This window comes from Saimiri boliviensis, chromosome 2, assembly GCF_048565385.1.
Source record: "Saimiri boliviensis isolate mSaiBol1 chromosome 2, mSaiBol1.pri, whole genome shotgun sequence".
NCBI lineage: Eukaryota > Metazoa > Chordata > Mammalia > Primates > Cebidae > Saimiri > Saimiri boliviensis.
In genome coordinates, this window is record NC_133450.1 from 92,613,924 (window position 1) to 92,632,953 (window position 19,030).

Sequence of the window (19,030 nt, forward strand, 5' to 3'; positions counted from 1 at the left end):
AAAGAACTCAAACAGATTTACAAGAAAAAAACAAGCCCATTCAAAAGTGGGCGAGTATATGAGCAGACACTTTTCAAAAGACATAGATGAGGCCAACAAACATGAAAAAATGCTCGTCATCACTGGTCATTAGAGAAATGCAAATCAAAACTACATTGAGATACCACCTCACACCAGTTAGAAGACACATGCACATGTATGTTCAGTGCAGCCCTGTGTACAATAGCAAAGACACGGAACCAACCCAAATGCCCATCGATGACAGACTGGACAAAGAAAATGTGGTACATATAGACCAAGGAATACTATGTTGCCATCAAAAATGATGAGTTTGTGTCCTTTGTGGGGACTTGGATGAATTTGGAAACCATCATTCTCAGCAAACTGACACAAGAACGGAAAACCAAAACTGCCTGTTCTCACTCATAAGTGGGTGTTGAACAGTAAGAACACATGGACACAGGGAGGGGAACATCACATACCAGGGGGCCTGTCAAGGGATGGGAGAGCAATATGAGAAATATCTAATGTAGGTGACAGGGTGATGGATGCAGCAAGTCACCATGTATACCTATTTAACAAACCTGCATGTTCTGCACATGTACTCCAGAACTTAAAGTATAATAATAAAAGGATAACATACGTCATATGCTTGAGTGTAGAGTTGAGCTTTCATTGCCGAAGGCACGTTAGCAGTTTCTGCCAGGTTAAAGATGAAGAACGGTGTTTTCATCCTGGGAGTGGGGATAGGAAACTTCATTAAAATCATACAGCCAATTGCACATTCAGGGCTAAATCTTCCAGGCGTCTCCACTGATAAGGGATATACAAAATCCTTTACTGTATCATTTTCAATGCTCTCATATTCATGGACATTTGCTCTGAACCAACAACAATCCCTCCACTCACCCCATAAGATGCTGCCTTCACACTAATCCTTTAGAATGAAAGCTTACATTCATCATCACTATTGCAGATCATTCTGCCTCCAAATGTACATACTTATTATGCAAGAGAAGCCAGGAAAAGGGAAACTTGCTGAGTTTGCCAACACATCCCTGAAGGTACCCATCACGAAGCTCATGCCATGTGTGCCCAGTTCTTCAAAGGCTGCTAGACCCTTAGACCCCATGAACTAATCCAGGTTGTATTTAGCACACCAATTAAATCAATACCTGCCCAAATAATGACCTGCTTTCTTCTTTTATGTCATTTCTTCCCAGCTTTCCCACACCCAATCACAGTGAATTGTGTAAATTTGTTCCCACGACTAGACTGACAAAATATGCCATTTTCTGACTTAAAATACTATTGCATAAACTATAGTATATATTTATTTGCAAGGACCTCTTTAAAGTTATGTAAGCTCTTTATATCGTCACTGTTCTCAGTGCACAGTCCCTAGCTCAGACTAGGCATCAATACATTTTTGCTGAAGGAAGCTCTCCATATGTACAAGATACTACTGTCTACATGACTTAGGACTTTTACGTTAATACTTAGGCCAAAGTTTGTTAGTGTTATTTTGATTTAAAAAAAAAAAAAACAATGAGAGGAACCAAAAGCAGTAGCATCACTATGAAATGTTCCATCCAGGACAGGATGACCTCTCTCCTCTCTGAACAACAGGAAAGTATAGCATCCATCAGATTAATATTTCAATCTCCTTTAATATGTCTGTCTGCTTATTAGACCATAAGCTTCATGAGGATAGGAACTGTGTCATATTCAAATGTGTAGCTTCAATGCCGAACACAGTGCCTGGCATCTAGTGAGTATTAAGTGCTTAACTAAGTAACGGGCACATTACAAATGGAGGCAAGGTTGTAATGATTAACTTCTAATCAATGGATTACACTCACTTTAGTTAAGGCAAGAAAGGATAGGAGATATGAGTGTTCCAGAGGCAGACAGATGTGAGATTTGGACTTCATCACTAGCAGGTGTATGTCCTTGGACAAATAACCTTCCACATCCAGTGTGTTCTTTTATAAAACGGGGATCATAACTCCCTCATAGGTTACTGTGTGGATGAACTGAGATATTCATGTATAAGGACTAGTACAGTGCCTGAAAAACATAAATGCTCATATATGCTATTTTTATGATCACTACTCACCCCTACTGTCAAAATTAAAAGTGCCATAGGCTACTTCTCTGCTACGTTTAAAAACAGACTACAAATACAAAAACATAGATTAGTTTACCTTGCTTGCCACATTTCTTCATTGGCCACAGATTCCCAAGAAGACGGATCAAACCTGCAGTTACAAAAAAACAGTAATACCTTTCTGTCATCCACATTTTTAGGGTTTTTTTTTGGCGGGGTGGCGGGTAGGGGGGGGAGATGGAATTTCACTCTTGTTGCCCCGGCTACAGTGTAATGGTGCGTTCTCTGCTCACTGCAACCTCCACATCCAGGGTGTACATGATTCTCCTGCCTGAGCCTCTGAGTAGCTGGGATTACAGGCGCCCACCATCACACCCAGCTAATTTTTGTATTTTTAGTAGAGATGGAGTGGCACCATGCTGGCTGGTCTCAAACTCCTGAGCTCTGGTGAGCCATCCACCTCGGCCTCCCAAAGCGCTGGGATTACAGGTGTGAGCCACCATGCCTGGCCATCCTCCACAGTTTTGCAATGGATACACCATGACTTTTATAATCTGACAAGGCCAACAAAGGAAGCTGAATCTTGAAATACTGATAGTGGTCAAATCAACAAACTTGTTCTCCTGAATAAGCTGAATTAAAAGGAAGTTTGAGTTTTGGTAAATGGGTTCTTAATCTGCATAGTGAGCTCCCATGCCTCAAGAGAGGAAACAGATTAATAGAAAGACACTGCAAGTACTCGGGGAGCCAGCTGTTCCTAAGAACGATATGTTAGATGGCAGCAGGGCAGAGGTGAGGTGCAGGTCACTCTATGGACAGAGGTAAGAGCCAAAGAGCTGTGAAACAAGAGGATCAGCCTGAAGAGAGGGGACTCCTGGCTTGGAAAATCATTGCTGGAGCTATGTTGCTGCTCAAAGAACAATGGGCAAGACATCTGATTTTTCCTTCTCTTAATTAAAAAGTTTCCTATGTATATATTTTGATAGAATGGGGATAATGAGCAATGTTATGTATGGGCAGTAGTTGTCAGCTATTCTGGCTTTTTCTTATGATGCTCCCACAGTGCTCTGATTATCCACATGTGTACATATTGACTTTTCAAAAAACCTTTACAGCATTTTAAAATATAATCTTGTCTGTTGCTCTGAAATTATAAACAATAGGCAGGCAGATCACGAGATCAGGAGTTTGAGACCAGCCTAGCCAACATAGTGAAACCCCGTCTCTACTAAAAATACAAAAATTAGCCGGGCATGTTGGCACATGCCTGTAGTCCTAGCTCTTGGGGAGGCTGAGGCAGCAGAATCACTTGAACTAAGGAGATGGAGGTTGTGGTGAGCCAAGATCATGCCACTGCAGTCTAGCCTGGGAGACAGAACGAGACTCGGTCTCAAAAAAAAACAAAACCAAAAACCAGAACGGCTACACCATAGGTAGAGCAGTCTAGATAGTGACTCATTTTCTATATAGGAAAGAGTGAAGTCTATGTAGAAATGCTTAAAGGGGGCTGGGCGCGGTGGCTCAAGCCTGTAATCCCAGCACTTTGGGAGGCCGAGGTGGGTGGATCACGAGGTCAAGAGATCGAGACCCTCCTGGTCAACATGATGAAACCCCGTCTCTACTAAAAATACAAAAAATTAGCTGGGCATGGTGGTGCGTGCCTGTAATCCCAGCTACTCAAGAGACTGAGGCAGGAGAATTGCCTGAACCCAGGAGGCGGAGGTTGCGGTGAGCCGAGATCGCGCCATTGCACTCCAGCCTGGGTAACGAGAGCAAAACTCCGTCTCAAAAAAAAAAAAAAAAAAAAAAAAAAAAAAAAAGAAATGCTTACAGGAAGGCTAGTAATGCCCCAACAACATAACCAGATTGATGCCAAGAAACTGTGAAAAGAGAGCTACTCAAATCTGAGTCGTCCCTCAGAGAGAAGTTATCTGCCATTCTTAAAGAAAAAATATGACAAGTTTGTATATATGGAAACTACCATAAACAAGACTGCCTTTTAAAGTTCAACTGCAGTTAATGAACCTCTTCCACTTTTAGGGTAATGAGATATAGGATGCTGGACAAGATAGCATTCAAAGACCCGGAAGTAGAAGGTGCCATGCATCTAACCATCATGGAATCCATGCAACCACAGCACCCCGTTTCCTCCTCTCTCCCCCTTGTTCTGTAAATAGGAGGATGATAAAGACATGTTCTTTTTTTGTTGTTTTATGGTATTCTGTGGGTAGCAACTAATAATATTAGCAATAAAAAGTAAAACAAATTAAAAAGCATCTCAAAATGTCTTTGGGGGTACTCAAAACTGCTATATTTATATGCACCAAAAGGCAACTGCTGTTCATACCTTCCGTATTCTTCGGTCCAGTTATAGATATTTTTTGTAAGTTTAATCCATTCCTCGGGGTTGAATACAATCTCCAAAGGAACCAATCTGTCACAAGACCCCCATGGCCAAAGTGAGTAGTTCTTTTTCCAGGATGGGTCACCTTCATGAATTCCTATGCAAACAAACGTTTCTTTTCTATTGAAAACAGAAAAATACATGATGTACTTAAAATTTAAAGTTCTAAATGTTAAGTAAATATAATTCATGAAACATCATTTTTAGATTTTTTTTTTTTCCCCACCATTTATTACTTACATGATTTTGGAAAAATAACTACCTGTGTCTACTCTTCTCATCTGTGAAACAGGAACGACAACTATCTTTCAGAGCTGTTTAAGATTAATGAGGTATCTGATATAATTTGCAGACTCAAAACATAATAGAGGCTAGACGTGGGTCTTCACACTAGTCATCCCGGCATTTTGGGAGGCCGAGGGAGGATCACTTGAGGCCAGGGCTTTGAGACCAGCTTGGGCAACACAATGAGACCCCACCTCTATTTACTAAAAAAAGAGTTCTGGAGAAGCTGGAGTAACTACAGTCTACTTTGTGTCTCCCACTGTACACAGCGATAACTCCCGGACACAGAATATGTGGAGCAGCCATCTGAGGACTCCCAAAAGTAAAAGGCAGAAAGAAGATTGAGAAAAATGACCAGAATTAGATGTTCCACCATATCAGGGATAAGTTTACCATTTTTCTCCCTTCAGGGAGGGAAAAAGAAGCTCTAAACTCAGAAGTTTGTTTCAAACAAGGACAAAAAGAGTTCCAAGAAAAGTCCCCCCTTTTTTGTAGCCCAAGGAGTAGAAAAGGGGACTCCGAACGTTTGGAGAGAGTGGAGGAAATCTCCCAGGTCTTTTTCCTTCTCTTCTTTCCCAGGTGCCAGCCAACACCACGGCATTAGTGGAGGCAGCAGCACAGTGACTCTGAGGGAGGGGAACCCTTCTTTCTAAGCAGAGGCACTGTGGTTCCAAGAGTGTGGAGCTCATCTCCATTGCTTTTTGTTTCTCTCAGTCCTTCAGCCTGGCTCCAGATGCAGACACAGTCACAGGAAGTGCATGGCAGAAGAAGAGATTAAAGCCTTAGCCTTCTGGCCAGAGAACCAAAAAGGAAGGCCCTAGCAAACTGGAAAGTGACGGGGTGACCAGAGAAAGGAGAGCGATAAAGAGAGCGATCCCGTAACGTTGTATATAAGCTCCTGGCTTATCTCTGAGCTGTGCATGCACAGGTCTGACCCTGAACAGAGTTTGTAAAATTAACCACAGGGCAGACCACCACCCAGGTTCCAGACTGGGTACCTGGTAGTGTTACCATAGGCATGAGCAGGGCAGAAAAGGGCTCCCCACCACCTCGCCCCAACCCCACCAGGAATTTCAGACAACCATCAGGTGATGGTCAGACATTTGCCACACTGCTTCTCTAAAACAGTAACAGGTTGCACAGCCAGCACCAGAAAAAGGCAGTTTCCCAATAGATATAAACTGGTCATCAGCAGCCTCCCAAAAAGATCTCGGGAGTTGGGCGAGTGGCCTCAAGCATGTGCAATAAAAGGCAAAATAGCAGAGTTTAACTGGTATATGACCTTGCAGGCCCATTCCACCAGTAAGGGAAGAATGCCTAAAGTGAGCATGCATACAACTTCAGTAAACACACTGCACATTCTCTTTCTCTCTCTTTTTTTTTCTTTTTGAGACGGAGTATTGCTCGGTAGCCCAGGATGAAGTGCAGTGGCGTGATCCTGGCTCACTGCATCTTCTGCCTCCTGGGTTCAAGCAATCCTCTTTCCTCAGCCTCCCGAGGAACTGGGATTACAGGTGCACACCACCATGCCTGGCTAATTTTTGTAATTTTATCAGAAACAGGGTTTTACCACGTTGGCCTGGCTGGTCTTGAACTCCTGACCTCAGGTGATCCACCCACCTCAGCTTCCCAAAGTGATTATGCGCGTAAGCCACTGCACCCGGCCCACACTGCATATTCTCATCTCCCAAGTGCCAGCAGGCTACTGTGCATCCGGGCAGGGCACCCCCAGGGAAGAATCAGGGGAGACAGGACAAAAGACCCTAGAAGTAAGCCATCATATAAAACCCTGAGTCAAAGGTTAAACGGGGCACCTGTCTTTCAAGTCGCCTGCTTGGCCTTCTTCTAAGTCTACTTTCCTTCCTTTTGTTTCTGCTTTAGGGCTTTTAATAAACTTTTAATAAACTTTTGCTCCGAATCTAAAACTTGCCTTGGTCTCTCTTTCTGCTTTATACCCCTCAGTTGAATTCTTTCTTCTGAGGAGGCAAGCATTGAGGGTGCTGCTGACCTGTATATATTTGCAACCAGTAACTTGGATACTTGCCACTGGTAACAGTAGCATGTACATGGGATTGATCCAGTCGCACTGCAAATGCTTTGGAAACAGAATTGGGGTTAGAACTACAGTTCACAGAAGGCAGGCCAGAATTTGCAACCTGAGGTTAACCTGGCCAAAGGCTTGGTAACAAACCAACCAACCAACCAACCAAAAAGTCATCATTCTCCTTGGGATTTAAATAAGACCCAAATAATCAAAATGCCCAGGATTCAATCCAAAATTACTCAGCATATGAAGAACCAGAAAAATGTCAACTCATAAGGGAAAAAAGAATCAACAGATGTCAATTCTAAGATAACACAAATGCTAGAATTGTCAAAGACTTTACAGCAACTATTATAACCACACATCAAGAAGGAGGGCAAATACTCTAGAAACAGCTGGAAAGATGGAGAAGCTCAACAAAAAAGTAAAATATACAAAGAGGATCCAAATGGCTTAACATAAATTTGGCGAGACAGTATGCCAGGGAATTTGAAGATAGATTTTTAAAAATGGTAACAGTTTAAACAAACAAACAAAAAATTGACTAAAACGTATAGAGTTTAGTCATCTGCGGGACAATACCAAAAGGTCTAAATTCATTTCATTAGAATCTTGGAAGGAGAAAAGAAAGACTGTGAAACAGGAAAAATTAATTAAAGAAATAATTCTCAAATTTTGTGAAAGATATAATCTTATAGGTTGAAGAAACTCAGTGAACTCCAAATGAGTTAACTCAAATAAATCCATGCTAAAATATACCATAATCAAATTGCTAAAAGCTAAAGACAAATAAAAAGTCTTAAAAATAGCCAGAGAAAAACAATACATTTCACCTAGGGGAACAATTATTTGAATAACTGTGGATTTCTATTTAGAAGCTACACAGGACAAAAAAAATGTAACTTTTTCTTTCTTTTTCTTAGACTGCGTTTTGCTCTGTTGCCCACGCTGGAGTGCAGTGGCACAGTCATAGCTCACTGCAGCCTCAAACTCCCGGATTCAAACAAACTTCCCACCTCACCTGCCCAAGTAGTTGGGACCACAGGTGTGTGCCACCACATCCAGCTAATTTTTATTTTTATTTTTTTGTAGAGACAGGGTCTGCCTATGTAGTCAAGTTTGGTCTTGAACTCCTGGGCTCAAGCAATCCTCCTGCCTCAGCCTCCCAAAGTGCTGGAATTACAGACATGAACCACTGTGCCCAGCCCAAAGTAACATTTTTTAAATGCTGAGAAAAACAGTATTATCAACCCAGAATTCTAGTTCCACAAACATCCTTCAAAAATGAAGGTGAAATAAAGACATTTCCAGATAAACGAAAACTCAAAGAATTCATTTCTAACAGTCTTGGTTTAAAAGAAATCCTTAAGGAATATCCTCGGAATAATGGGAAACTATACAACAGGAAAATCTGGAATATCAGGATAGAAGAAAGAACAACAGATCTGGTAAGTAACCGAATAAAATTGTAGACTGTTTTTTTCTCTTAAGTTCTTTAAGAGAAACTGAAATATCACACCTGTAATCCCAGCACTTTGGGAGGTCAAGGTGGGTGGATCACAAGGTCAGGAGATTGAGACCACCCTGGCCAACATGGTGAAACCCTGCCTCTACTAAAAAATACAAAAATCAACTGGGTGTGGTGGCGAACACCTGTAGTCCCAGCTACTTGGGAGGCTGAGGCAGGAGAATTGCTTGGACCTGGGAGGTATAGGTTGCAGTGAGCCGAGATCACGCCACTGCACTCCAGCCTGGCACCTGGCAACAGAGCAAGACTCTATCTCAAAAAAAAAAGAGAAAACTGAAATAAAAATGACAACTGAAATAAAAACGACTACATCTGACATAATATATAATACAAAAGTAAAAGACTCCTATGGCAGTAAGGGCTCCACATTCTGCTTGATGTGGTAAAATATTTCTTCTAAGAAGACAATGAAAAGTTAAGTATGGATGCTGTAATCTTAACAGCAACCAGCTTAAAAAACAAAAAACAAACAAAAACCAAAACAACAACAACAAACACTTTACCAAGAGATACAGTAAAAAGACTCAATAAACATTTTTAAAAGAAATATAAAAAGTCAACCAGGCATGGTGGCTCACGCCTGTAATTCCAGCACTTTGGGAGGCCAAGGCGGGCAGATCACTTCAGCTCAGGAGTTCGAGACCAGCCTGGCCAACCTGGTGAAACCCCATCTTTACTAAAAATACAAAAATTAGCCAGGCGTGGTGGCACATACCTGTACTCCCAGCTATTCAGGAGGCTGAGGCAAAAGAATTGCTTAAACCTGGGAGGCAAAGGTTGCGGTGAGCCAAGATTGTGCCACTGCACTCCTGCCTGGGCAACAGAGTGAGACTCCGTCTCAAAAGAAAAAAGTCAATTAATCCAATAAAAAAAGCTAATAGTAGTAAGACATACATCTAAACATATCAATATTTACATTAAATACAAATGGTGTAAACACAGCAATTAAACATAGATATATTTGAGATAGTAAAATAAGGCTCAAATATATGCTGCCTATAAAACACCCATTATAGGCCGGGCGCGGTGGCTCAAGCCTATAATCCCAGCACTTCGGGAGGCCGAGGCAGGTGGATCACAAGGTCAAGAGATCGAGACCATCCTGGTCAACATGGTGAAACCCCGTCTCTACTAAAAACACAAAAAATTAGCTGGGCATGGTGGCGCGTGCCTGTAATCCCAGCTACTCAGGAGGCTGAGGCAGGAGAATTGCCTGGAGGCAGGTGAATTGCCTGAACCCAGGAGGCGGAGGTTGCAGTGAGCCGAGACTGCACCATTGCACTCCAGCCTGGGTAACCAGAGTGAAACTCCGTCTCAAAAAAAAAAAAAAAAAAAAAAAAAAAAAAAAAAAAAAAAAAAACCACCCATTAACCCATTATAAATATTATATAGGAGGTTGGTTAGAGACAAAAGGATGAAAAAACCCCACAAAAACACTAATTAAATTAAGACCAATCAAAAACCTCAGAAGAATTTTTTGCTTTCGTAGAGACATAGAAAGGTGTAAATTCAAATCAAAGAAGAAAGGAGAATCTTTGTAGTAATAGTGTCAGGACAATTTGACATCCATTCCCAAAAACAAAACTATAAAACTCACAATAGGAAACATGAGAAAATCTTTGTGACCTGGCATCAGGCAAAGAGTTCTTAGACGTGATACCAAAAATATAATTCATAGAAGAAAAAAATTGGATTTGGATTTCATAAAAATAAAAAAGTTTCACTCTGCAAAAGACACTTGTAAAAGACAAGCAATTAACTGTGAGACAGTATTTGACAGGGGTTGTGTCCCTAGAATATATAAAGAACTTTCAAATCTCAACAATAAGAAAACAACTCAATGTTAACCCTATGCAGAAAAACACACTCACACACAAATCTGTATATGAATGTTTATAGCAGCTCTATTTATAGATGCCCCAAACTGGAAACAACCCAAACAAACTATGGTACATCCTTATAATGAAATATTAGCAGCCGGGCGCGGTGGCTCAAGCCTGTAATCCCAGCACTTTGGGAGGCCGAAGTGGGTGGATCACAAGGTCGAGAGATCGAGACCAACCTGGTCAACACGGTGAAACCCCGTCTCTACTAAAAATACAAAAAATTAGCTGGGCATGGTGGTGCGTGCCTGTAATCCCAGCTACTCAGGAGGCTGAGGCAGGAGAATTGCCTGAACCCAGGAGGCGGAGGTTGCGGTGAGCCGAGATCGCGCCATTGCACTCCAGCCTGGGTAACAAGAGCGAAACTCCGTCTAAAAAAAAAAAAAAAAGAAATATTAGCAACAAAAAGAATGAACTATTGATACACACAGTGACTAGGATGGTTCTCAAAGGCATTACACTAAGTGAAATAGGCCAATATAAACTTTTTAAGTTAAAAACTATTTAAAAAACTGATATTTATAAGTCACATTTATCCAGCAATCTTTGATAGTCAAAAATATTAACAAAACTTTATGGGGCAGAATGTTCATATCATCTTTTAATAGCAAAAGTCTAGAAACAAAGAACATATCCAAAAAATAGAATATCTGTTAAATTATTATGCATCTTATGAGAATATTAGCCAAAAATGACAATAATATGTGTGGGGAAATGCTTATAATATAATGATAGGTAAAAAAAAAAAATTGAACCGAAAATGATACATACATATAAGTATGTGTATGTGGTTTTTTTTGTTTTTTGTTTTTTTTTTTTTTTTTGAGACGGAGTTTAGCTCTTGTTACACAGGCTGGAGTGCAATGGCGCGATCTCGGCTCACCGCAACCTCCGCCTCCTGGGTTCAGGCAATTCTCCTGCCTCAGCCTCCTGAGTAGCTGGGATTACAGGCACGCGCCACCATGCCCAGCTAATTTTTTGTATTTTTAGTAGAGACGGGGTTTCACTATGTTGACCAGGATGGTCTTGATCTCTTGACCTTGTGATCCACCCGCCTCGGCCTCCCAAAGTGCTGGGATTACAGGCTTGAGCCACCGCGCCCGCCCTGTATGTGTTTTAAAAGTAAGTAATTTATGTTAAAGATGAGTGGAATCCAAAAATATTTATGCAAATATTAACAGTAGCTATCCTTGGGAGACAGATGATACTCATTGTCTTTACACTTTTCTGTGTTGTTTAGAGTTCCCCAAAGAACATAGGATATTTCCATGATTTCATTCCTGGATCACTTTAGACATCCAAGTTTTATTAAATAAATGCTGAATGAATGTCCTCAAGCAGAACTCATGGCTTCCTCATCCATGCTGCCAGAACACTTGGCATTTATTGTCAGTTAAATCATCTATTCAGTAAATACCTATTGAGCATTTACTATGTCTGATACTTTACAAAGCATTGCTAGTATAGAACTTATCCCACCAAATTATGGCTAGTCGTATTCACATCTAGGTATGTATGCAACTAGATTGTGTTCTACTTGGATTTGGAACTGAGTCTCATTCATCTTTCTACTGCCAGAGCCTAATACAAGCTGTAACATAGGTGACATTCAGTAAACGCTTGTGAGACTGAATTCTTGAAAATTCCTAAAAATGCCTATTTGGGGATGTTAATGGTTCCTAATATCTTATTCTAGAATAGAATAATTAAATGTTACTCTCCTAGCACATTTATACCATTACTTTCGTTTACTCCATAAGCCACATAAACTTCAGCTCTAAACACTCAAAATACCACATTATTATGTTCTTAGCAAGGGATAATTTACCTTTGGGATTTACAAAGACATGCTGAAGTCTTCTTTATAAGAAAAAAGAAATTGTGAACTAAGTGTTTCTTTTTCAAGCTCTGGACAATCTCAAGCACTTCATGGCAGGAGAAATGTTCAGCACTATACCATTGGGGGAGTTATTTAGTCTTGACCTTAACTACAAATAATTTTATGTTCTCGAGTATAGGATTCACAATTTTATCTCAGCTAGTATAAACCGTAGGTGTTTTTCTTATTTATAAAAATGTCTTATCCTTTATAAAAATCCCTAAGCTACTTTTATATAGTGATTATTCCTGACAATATTTGCTTTATACTTAAAAGGGGGGCCATGGCGTTGATCAGGGGGAACTGTAACTGCTTGCCATCCACCTGCAATGATTTCAAGTAGGCAGGCACATCTCCAATTTCTGTGAATTGTACTAAGATCTTATTTGCTGTTATTGCTAATCTGTCTTTATTTTTTCCTTACCCAGAACAATAACATTTCTGCCCGGCCTCATTTATGCACAGATATTCAATTTAATTACAAAGATAATCTCACCAATGACAGGGAAATAGGTATACAAAATTGGTCTTTTGGATAAGGCACAGCTGCTACAGAAACAATTTTAGAAAAGCTTAAGATTTTAGAAAAGCTATTATATAAAAAGAATGCTTACTGTTTATTTACTTCAAGAAAATGATAAAGATTAAATGTGACCATTCCACTAGGTAATATTCCTTCCACAGGATTCCACCGGTTCCCAGGAAAGTTGACACCTGGCAAGTGCTTTGCCATCTTGGGTAAATACCACTCGTAAGTCATCATCTGCCAAAAGTCACACATAATGTCAGCCTTTTAACATATTTCTTAATAAGAATCAAGTTTATCAAGTAATGGCAAAAACCTCAATTACTTTTGCACCAACCTAATATGTACATAATTGAAAATATAAGCACAACTGAAGATGTGGCACTGATTACTTTTTTAGTGATGTAAACCTTAGATTTTATGATGACTGTCATCAGTCACATTAGTACCTTCTTCCAATTTACCTCCCGTGTTTGACTCCCCAGAAGGACCTTCCCCTATTCTTATACCTAAAGCAGGGGTCCCCAAACTGTGCTGCATAGCAGGAGCCAGCTTTACTACCTGTGCTCCACCTCCTATCAGATCAGTGGCACCATTTGGTTTTCACAGGAGCATGAACCTATTGTTAAGTGCACATGTAAGGGACCTAGGTTGCATGTTCCTTATGAGAATCTAATGCCTGATGATCTGAGGTGAAACAGTTTCATCCCAAGACCATTTCCCACTCCCACCCGCACCCCCAATTACCAGTCTGTGGAAATATTGTTCTTCATGAAACTAGTCCCAGTGTGTAAAAAAGGTTGGGGACTGGGTGGGTATGGTGGCTCATGCCTGTAATACCAGCACTTTCGGAGGCCGAGGCGGGTCAATTACCTGAGGTCGGGAGTTCGAGACCAGCCTGACCAACAAGGAGAAACCCTGTATCTACTAAAAATACAAAGTTAGCTGGGTGTGGTGGCCAGCTACTAGGGAGGCTGAGGCAGGATAATCACTTAAACCCAGGAGGCAAAGGGCGCTGTAAGCCGAGATTGCGCCATTACACTCCAATCTGGGCAACAAGAGCAAAAATCCATCTCAAAACAAACAAAACAAAACAAAACAAAACAAAAAAAGGTGGGGGACCACTAACCTAGAGAACATGTATTCAACTTTCAGAACCAGTGTAAATATCACTTCCTCTGAAGCCCTATTCTGTCTCCATAGCTGGAATGACATGTTCCTCTAGCACTCTGTACCTAGCTTTATTATAGCCTGTTTCTCACCAGACTGTGAACTCCCAGAGAAAAGGCACTGTATTTTTTCTTCTGTGTCCCTGCACCTAGCACACTGCCTGGCATAGAATAGTTCTCAATTCATTATTATTATTACTCTGAGACAGATTCTCATCTGTCACCCAGGCTAGAGTGCAGTGGGGTGATCTTGGCTCACTGCAACCTCCACCTCCCAGGTTCAACCAATTCTCCTGCCTCAGCCTCCTGAATAGCTGGGATTACAGGCACACACCACTACGCCCAGCTCATTTTTGTATTTTTGATAGACACGGTGTTTCACCATGTTGGCCAGGCTGGTCTCGAGCTCCTGGCCTCAAGTGATCTGCTTACCTGGCCTCCCAAAGTTCTGGGATTATAGACGTGAGCCACTGCACCCAGCCAGTTCTCAAATTATGTTTGCTGAAGTTGAAATGCCTTTGACAGTCAGACTAGACAACGTAGACAAAATAGCCATTCCTTTAGTCATTCAAAAAAACAAGTATGCTTAGCTATAATGAATAAGATATAATCCCTGCACTGGAGAAGCTCAGTCATATAATAATCTAGGCCTCAAACTTAGAAACTCTTTTGGTATTTCAAATTACCTAAATTTATTAGTACTGCTATATTAATTACATATCCTTACAAGTTCTTTTGATTTAAAAAATTTGCTTATATTAGAAAAAATCATTTTACTTAATTCTATACTTAATTCTATACTTTGATGTGTATCTATTAACTCTTTTTAAAGTGACCCTCATTTACATCACCAAAGCTTTGTTATGTTTGGATCTCATCATTGGAGAAACTGTGCTTATGTTTTACTTACGCTAAAGCATTAAGTCATTTAGTGAATGACAAATTTTAATCTAAGTATAAATTGTAAATACTCAAAAATCCTTACTGAATGAGGCTTCATTACCCAATAGTTCCAGTTCTTGAGGATATTAATTACATACCCACTGTGTGCTATGGATTTTATTGTTCCTCATTTAATTCTCATGATAACCCTGCTATGTGAGAATAATTCTGTCAGACACTGTTGAATGCCCATCAACAGTGAATACCCTGTTCTTTCTCACTAATGCAAACTTGATTTTGATCAGCTGGCTGAGGCTGCAATGCTCTCAGGTCTAGTCATTCTCCTTTGCTAATGAGCAGTTTAGGTGTGAGTCTATGACTAGGTATTGGTCAGTGGGGCCTGGGTGGAGGTCTGCTGGGGGGCTTCTGGAGCACATGTTAGTCTCATTAAGTAGAAAAAGAGTGGGAGATGCCCCAGAAGAAGCACGATGCTTTGTTTTAGGTTGCGATGTTTGGAACTAGACATCCATCCTGTGACTGGAAGAAAAAAGTCAAGAGAATGGCAGAAAAGCTGCCCCAGAAACGGACGTCCCTGAACTGCTCAAATTATCAATCCTAACATCACCTATCTCCAGACTGCTTGTTGTGTGAGGCTAAAAAAATCAGTAATTTGGCCGGGCGCGGTGGCTCAAGCCTGTAATCCCAGCACTTTGGGAGGCCAAGGCGGGTGGATCACGAGGTCAAGAGATCGAGACCATCCAGGCCAACATGGTGAAACCCCGTCTCTACTAAAAATACAAAAACTTAGCTGGGCATGGTGGCACGTGTCTGTAATCCCAGCTACTCAGGAGGCTAAGGCAGGAGAATTGCCTGAACCCAGGAGGCAGAGGTTGCCGTGAGCCGAGATTGCACCATTGCACTCCAGCCTGAGTAACAAGAGTGAAACTCCGTCTCACAAAAAAAAAAAAAAAAAAAATCAGTAATTTAACTCAGGTATTTCTGTGTCTTGCATTCAGATGCATCCTAATTTATTTAATAATGACTTCCATTTCATAAACAAGGAAACAGAAGCTCTGAGAGGAGAAAAATCATTAGCCCCATGTCACATATCCAGGAAGTGACAGAATGAGGACTTGAGTTTAGGTCTAATTCACTTTCTAATCCATGCTTCTCAAGTACAGTAGCTGACATCCTAAACAGTATTTAAAATCACAGTGTGGAACTACGTTATTAACACGTAACCTAGCTTCCGTCAGACACCAGACTGAAGATCAAATTAATCAATCTGCATACATGATATAAATGCAACTGCATGTAAAAACATAAAATTGTGTATTTATAAATCTGTTGATAAAGTTTTCTCTAAAAATTGTAATTATTCATTAATTCAACAAAATGCAGTAAGTACTATGCCTAATAATTTGTTCAATTGAATTCATATTAGTCTTTTAAGATTAGAATTCCTCTTTTCTTAATGACTACTCTAAAAACACCAGAGATAGGTGTTCTTCCCTTTTATCTATCTAAGGCTTAAATAATAAATCTTATAGTTTAAATAGTTCAATTAAAAAAATTGTTTTCATAGCCCTCAAAATTTCACAAGTCCTCTCCTAATGTATTTTTGTCATAGCATTACAAAGTTTACGTAAAAATTCTATAGCATAATTGTGGTGAATAATTTGTTTCGAGTGAAATGTTTACTTACCCACAGTATGATTTATTTCATACTCAGTATCATTTCTTTTAGTCCTTGAACCAATGAGCAAAGTTAATTTGAATGGCTGAGTTAGCTGAATGTAAAATAACAATTTTAAAATAGATTTACAATACAGCAAACGATTTTATGGTTTGTCACATGAACTAGAGACCTAAAATATTATGACTCTAACATGAAAACATTAATTCTTAAAACATTCAGTTTAGATGTTTTGAAAGGAGAAAGAGGCAACTAGTGTGATTTACACTGTTAAACGAAAGAATGTCATATTCTACCTAACAGTGATCATGAAAACTGTACCCATCCACTGTTTTAAAGAAGACAGTTTTTTCCAAAACATACGTTTTTAAATCATTGCTATATTCTAAGTGTATTTTTCATATACTTACTTCCTGATCAACTAGGGAAATGTCAGGTCTCAATCCCTCACAGTAATGCATGTAACGGAGAGAATTCCCAGGCAAATCTCCTCTGAGTAAGATAATTGCATCATGAGGCATGGAGGTGAGAAGGTTCTTTGCAAATTTATCAATCACATAGTTGGTCGTTTGGTCACAAACGCTAAATAAAATGATCCAAAAAAAATTAAAATAGCAACACTTTGCTACAGTTTTCCTAACACTGGGCTTATTTTCTATGTCATTCCTTTCCTATTATACAACCAATATTTAGTGTTTCAATATATTCTAAAATAATACATAATTTGAAGAGAACACTATCGTCTGATAAAAAAAAAGCAGCAGCTAATTGTGTAATTGAAAAAAATCAGTCTACTGCTTACTTCTGGAATTTATAATCATTTCCACAAAAACGGAATTAGTGTATAAGAATAGGTCCCTTTTCCCCCCAAGTGCAACCCAATCTTATTTAAGGCAATTTCATGTTAATTCCATTTACTCAAAGGAACTTTCAGAAACGCAAAAGGAAATCTGCCCATTTCTGACTTGAATTTGTATGATTTTCTTGCAGGCAGCAGTTGATCCTTCCACTTCTCCCCATGAATCACAGGCCTCCTGTGTTCCTCTCTGCCTTTCGAGATCAAGAAATCGCTAAGGGGATGAGACCAATGAGAAGCAAGGGGAGGAAGAGTTTACTGAGTGGTTTACTTCTCTCCAGGCATTATTTGCTACTGCCAACAACTCCATTCTTTTCAAGAATAAAGTGAACTTTCTAACTTTAAAGAAAAACTGGCATGAATTCTGAGTCCATTATATGAAAACAGAAGACGATGACAAGACAGTAGTAAGTATCAAAAAAATCAGACAAGCAATGTCCTTCCTGTTATGACCAGGTCCATTACATTGGATGGAGCTGAGAAACACAGCCGAAAGCTGAATCACCAGGTTAGTATCATGAAGCAAATGAGCACCTCCAGGAACAGAATATTATCCCTGCCTTTGCAATTCATGTAAAAATCACTGTTTCCTACCTGATTCCCTACGCTACAGAGTGATGAGGCACATTGTGCCACCTAGCAAAGGTGCTACGTATTCCATTCCCCTGAGGCAAATAAAAAAAAATCAAAAGAAGATAAAAACACCTAGCCTGTGCAAACATGTCTCATGCTAAACTTGGACTGCCCTAATAGCCTGAGCCAGGAGATAACTGGGATTAAAAAAGGTTGGGACACACACTGTGGGCTTGGTGAACCTTCTTGAGCTAGTGAAGATGTGCCCAGGACATGCAGCCCCTTCTCTCAAGGCCTCCTAGTGGCCTTTCTACCACCAGCTGTATTCCAGTATTATAAAGAACAATGTGGTTTTTTTTTTTTTTTTTTTTAAACTTTTATTTTCGGTTCAGGAGTGTATATGCGGGTTTGTTATTTGTTACATAGGTAAACTCGTGTTTGTTGTACAGATTATTTCATCACCCAGGTACCGAGCCTGGTTTCCAAATGGTTATTTTTTTTTCTGACCCTCTCCCTCCTCCTAGCCTCCACTCTCAAGTAGGCCCCAGTGTCTGTTGTTCCCCTCTTTGTGTCCACGAGTTCTCATCGTTTAGCTCCCACTTACAAGTGAGAAGACACAGTATTTGGTTTTCTGTTGCTGTGTTAATTTCCTAAGGATAGTGGCCTCCAACTCCAACCATGTTCTGGCAAAGGACATGATCTCATTCTTTTTATGGCTGCATCGTATTCCATGGTATACATGTGCCACATTTTCTTTTTCCTACCTGCCACTGATGGGCATTTTGGTTGATTTCATGTCTTTGTTATTGTGAACAATGCTGTAATAAACATTTGCATGCATGCGTCTTTTTGGCAGAATGATTTATATTCCTTTGGGTATATACCCAGTAATAGGATTACAGGGTTGAATGATAAGATCATTTATTGGTTTTTAAAGTTAAAAATTAATCCTTTAAAACAATACCAGTCAAATCTCACTATAGTAAAATTCCAAGGGACTGTCTTCCAATTCCATAATGTGTACTTGATATTGCTGGAAACAAATGAACTATAATTTAAGACATCTTTTATGTTAGACTGAGATTCTTATTGTAATGATTATTAGATTTTGAGAAATACATGTAATATTAGTAATACATGAGTTAAGAAACTTTTAGAACTTAATTTAAAAAATAATTAAGGCTGGCGTGGTGGC

The 19,030-nt window shown here is 39.8% G+C and overlaps 1 protein-coding gene across 3 annotated transcripts in view; it reads right to left on the reverse strand.

The window, feature by feature from the left end:
• TMEM260 (transmembrane protein 260) overlaps positions 1-19,030 on the reverse strand; it is a 74,469-nt gene that overhangs the window by 14,507 nt on the left and 40,932 nt on the right. For all 3 annotated transcript variants that reach the window (XR_005579357.2, XR_012516306.1, XM_003930497.4), the window contains exons 11-15: positions 16,817-16,988; positions 12,748-12,896; positions 4,458-4,634; positions 2,208-2,261; positions 644-734 (exon numbers count right to left, since the gene is read on the reverse strand). Coding sequence is in view for 1 of the 3 variants with exons in the window: in XM_003930497.4 (XP_003930546.1) it covers positions 644-734; positions 2,208-2,261; positions 4,458-4,634; positions 12,748-12,896; positions 16,817-16,988 (643 nt within the window). In the remaining 2 variants the exon portion in view is untranslated. The remainder of the gene's footprint in view (positions 1-643; positions 735-2,207; positions 2,262-4,457; positions 4,635-12,747; positions 12,897-16,816; positions 16,989-19,030) is intronic.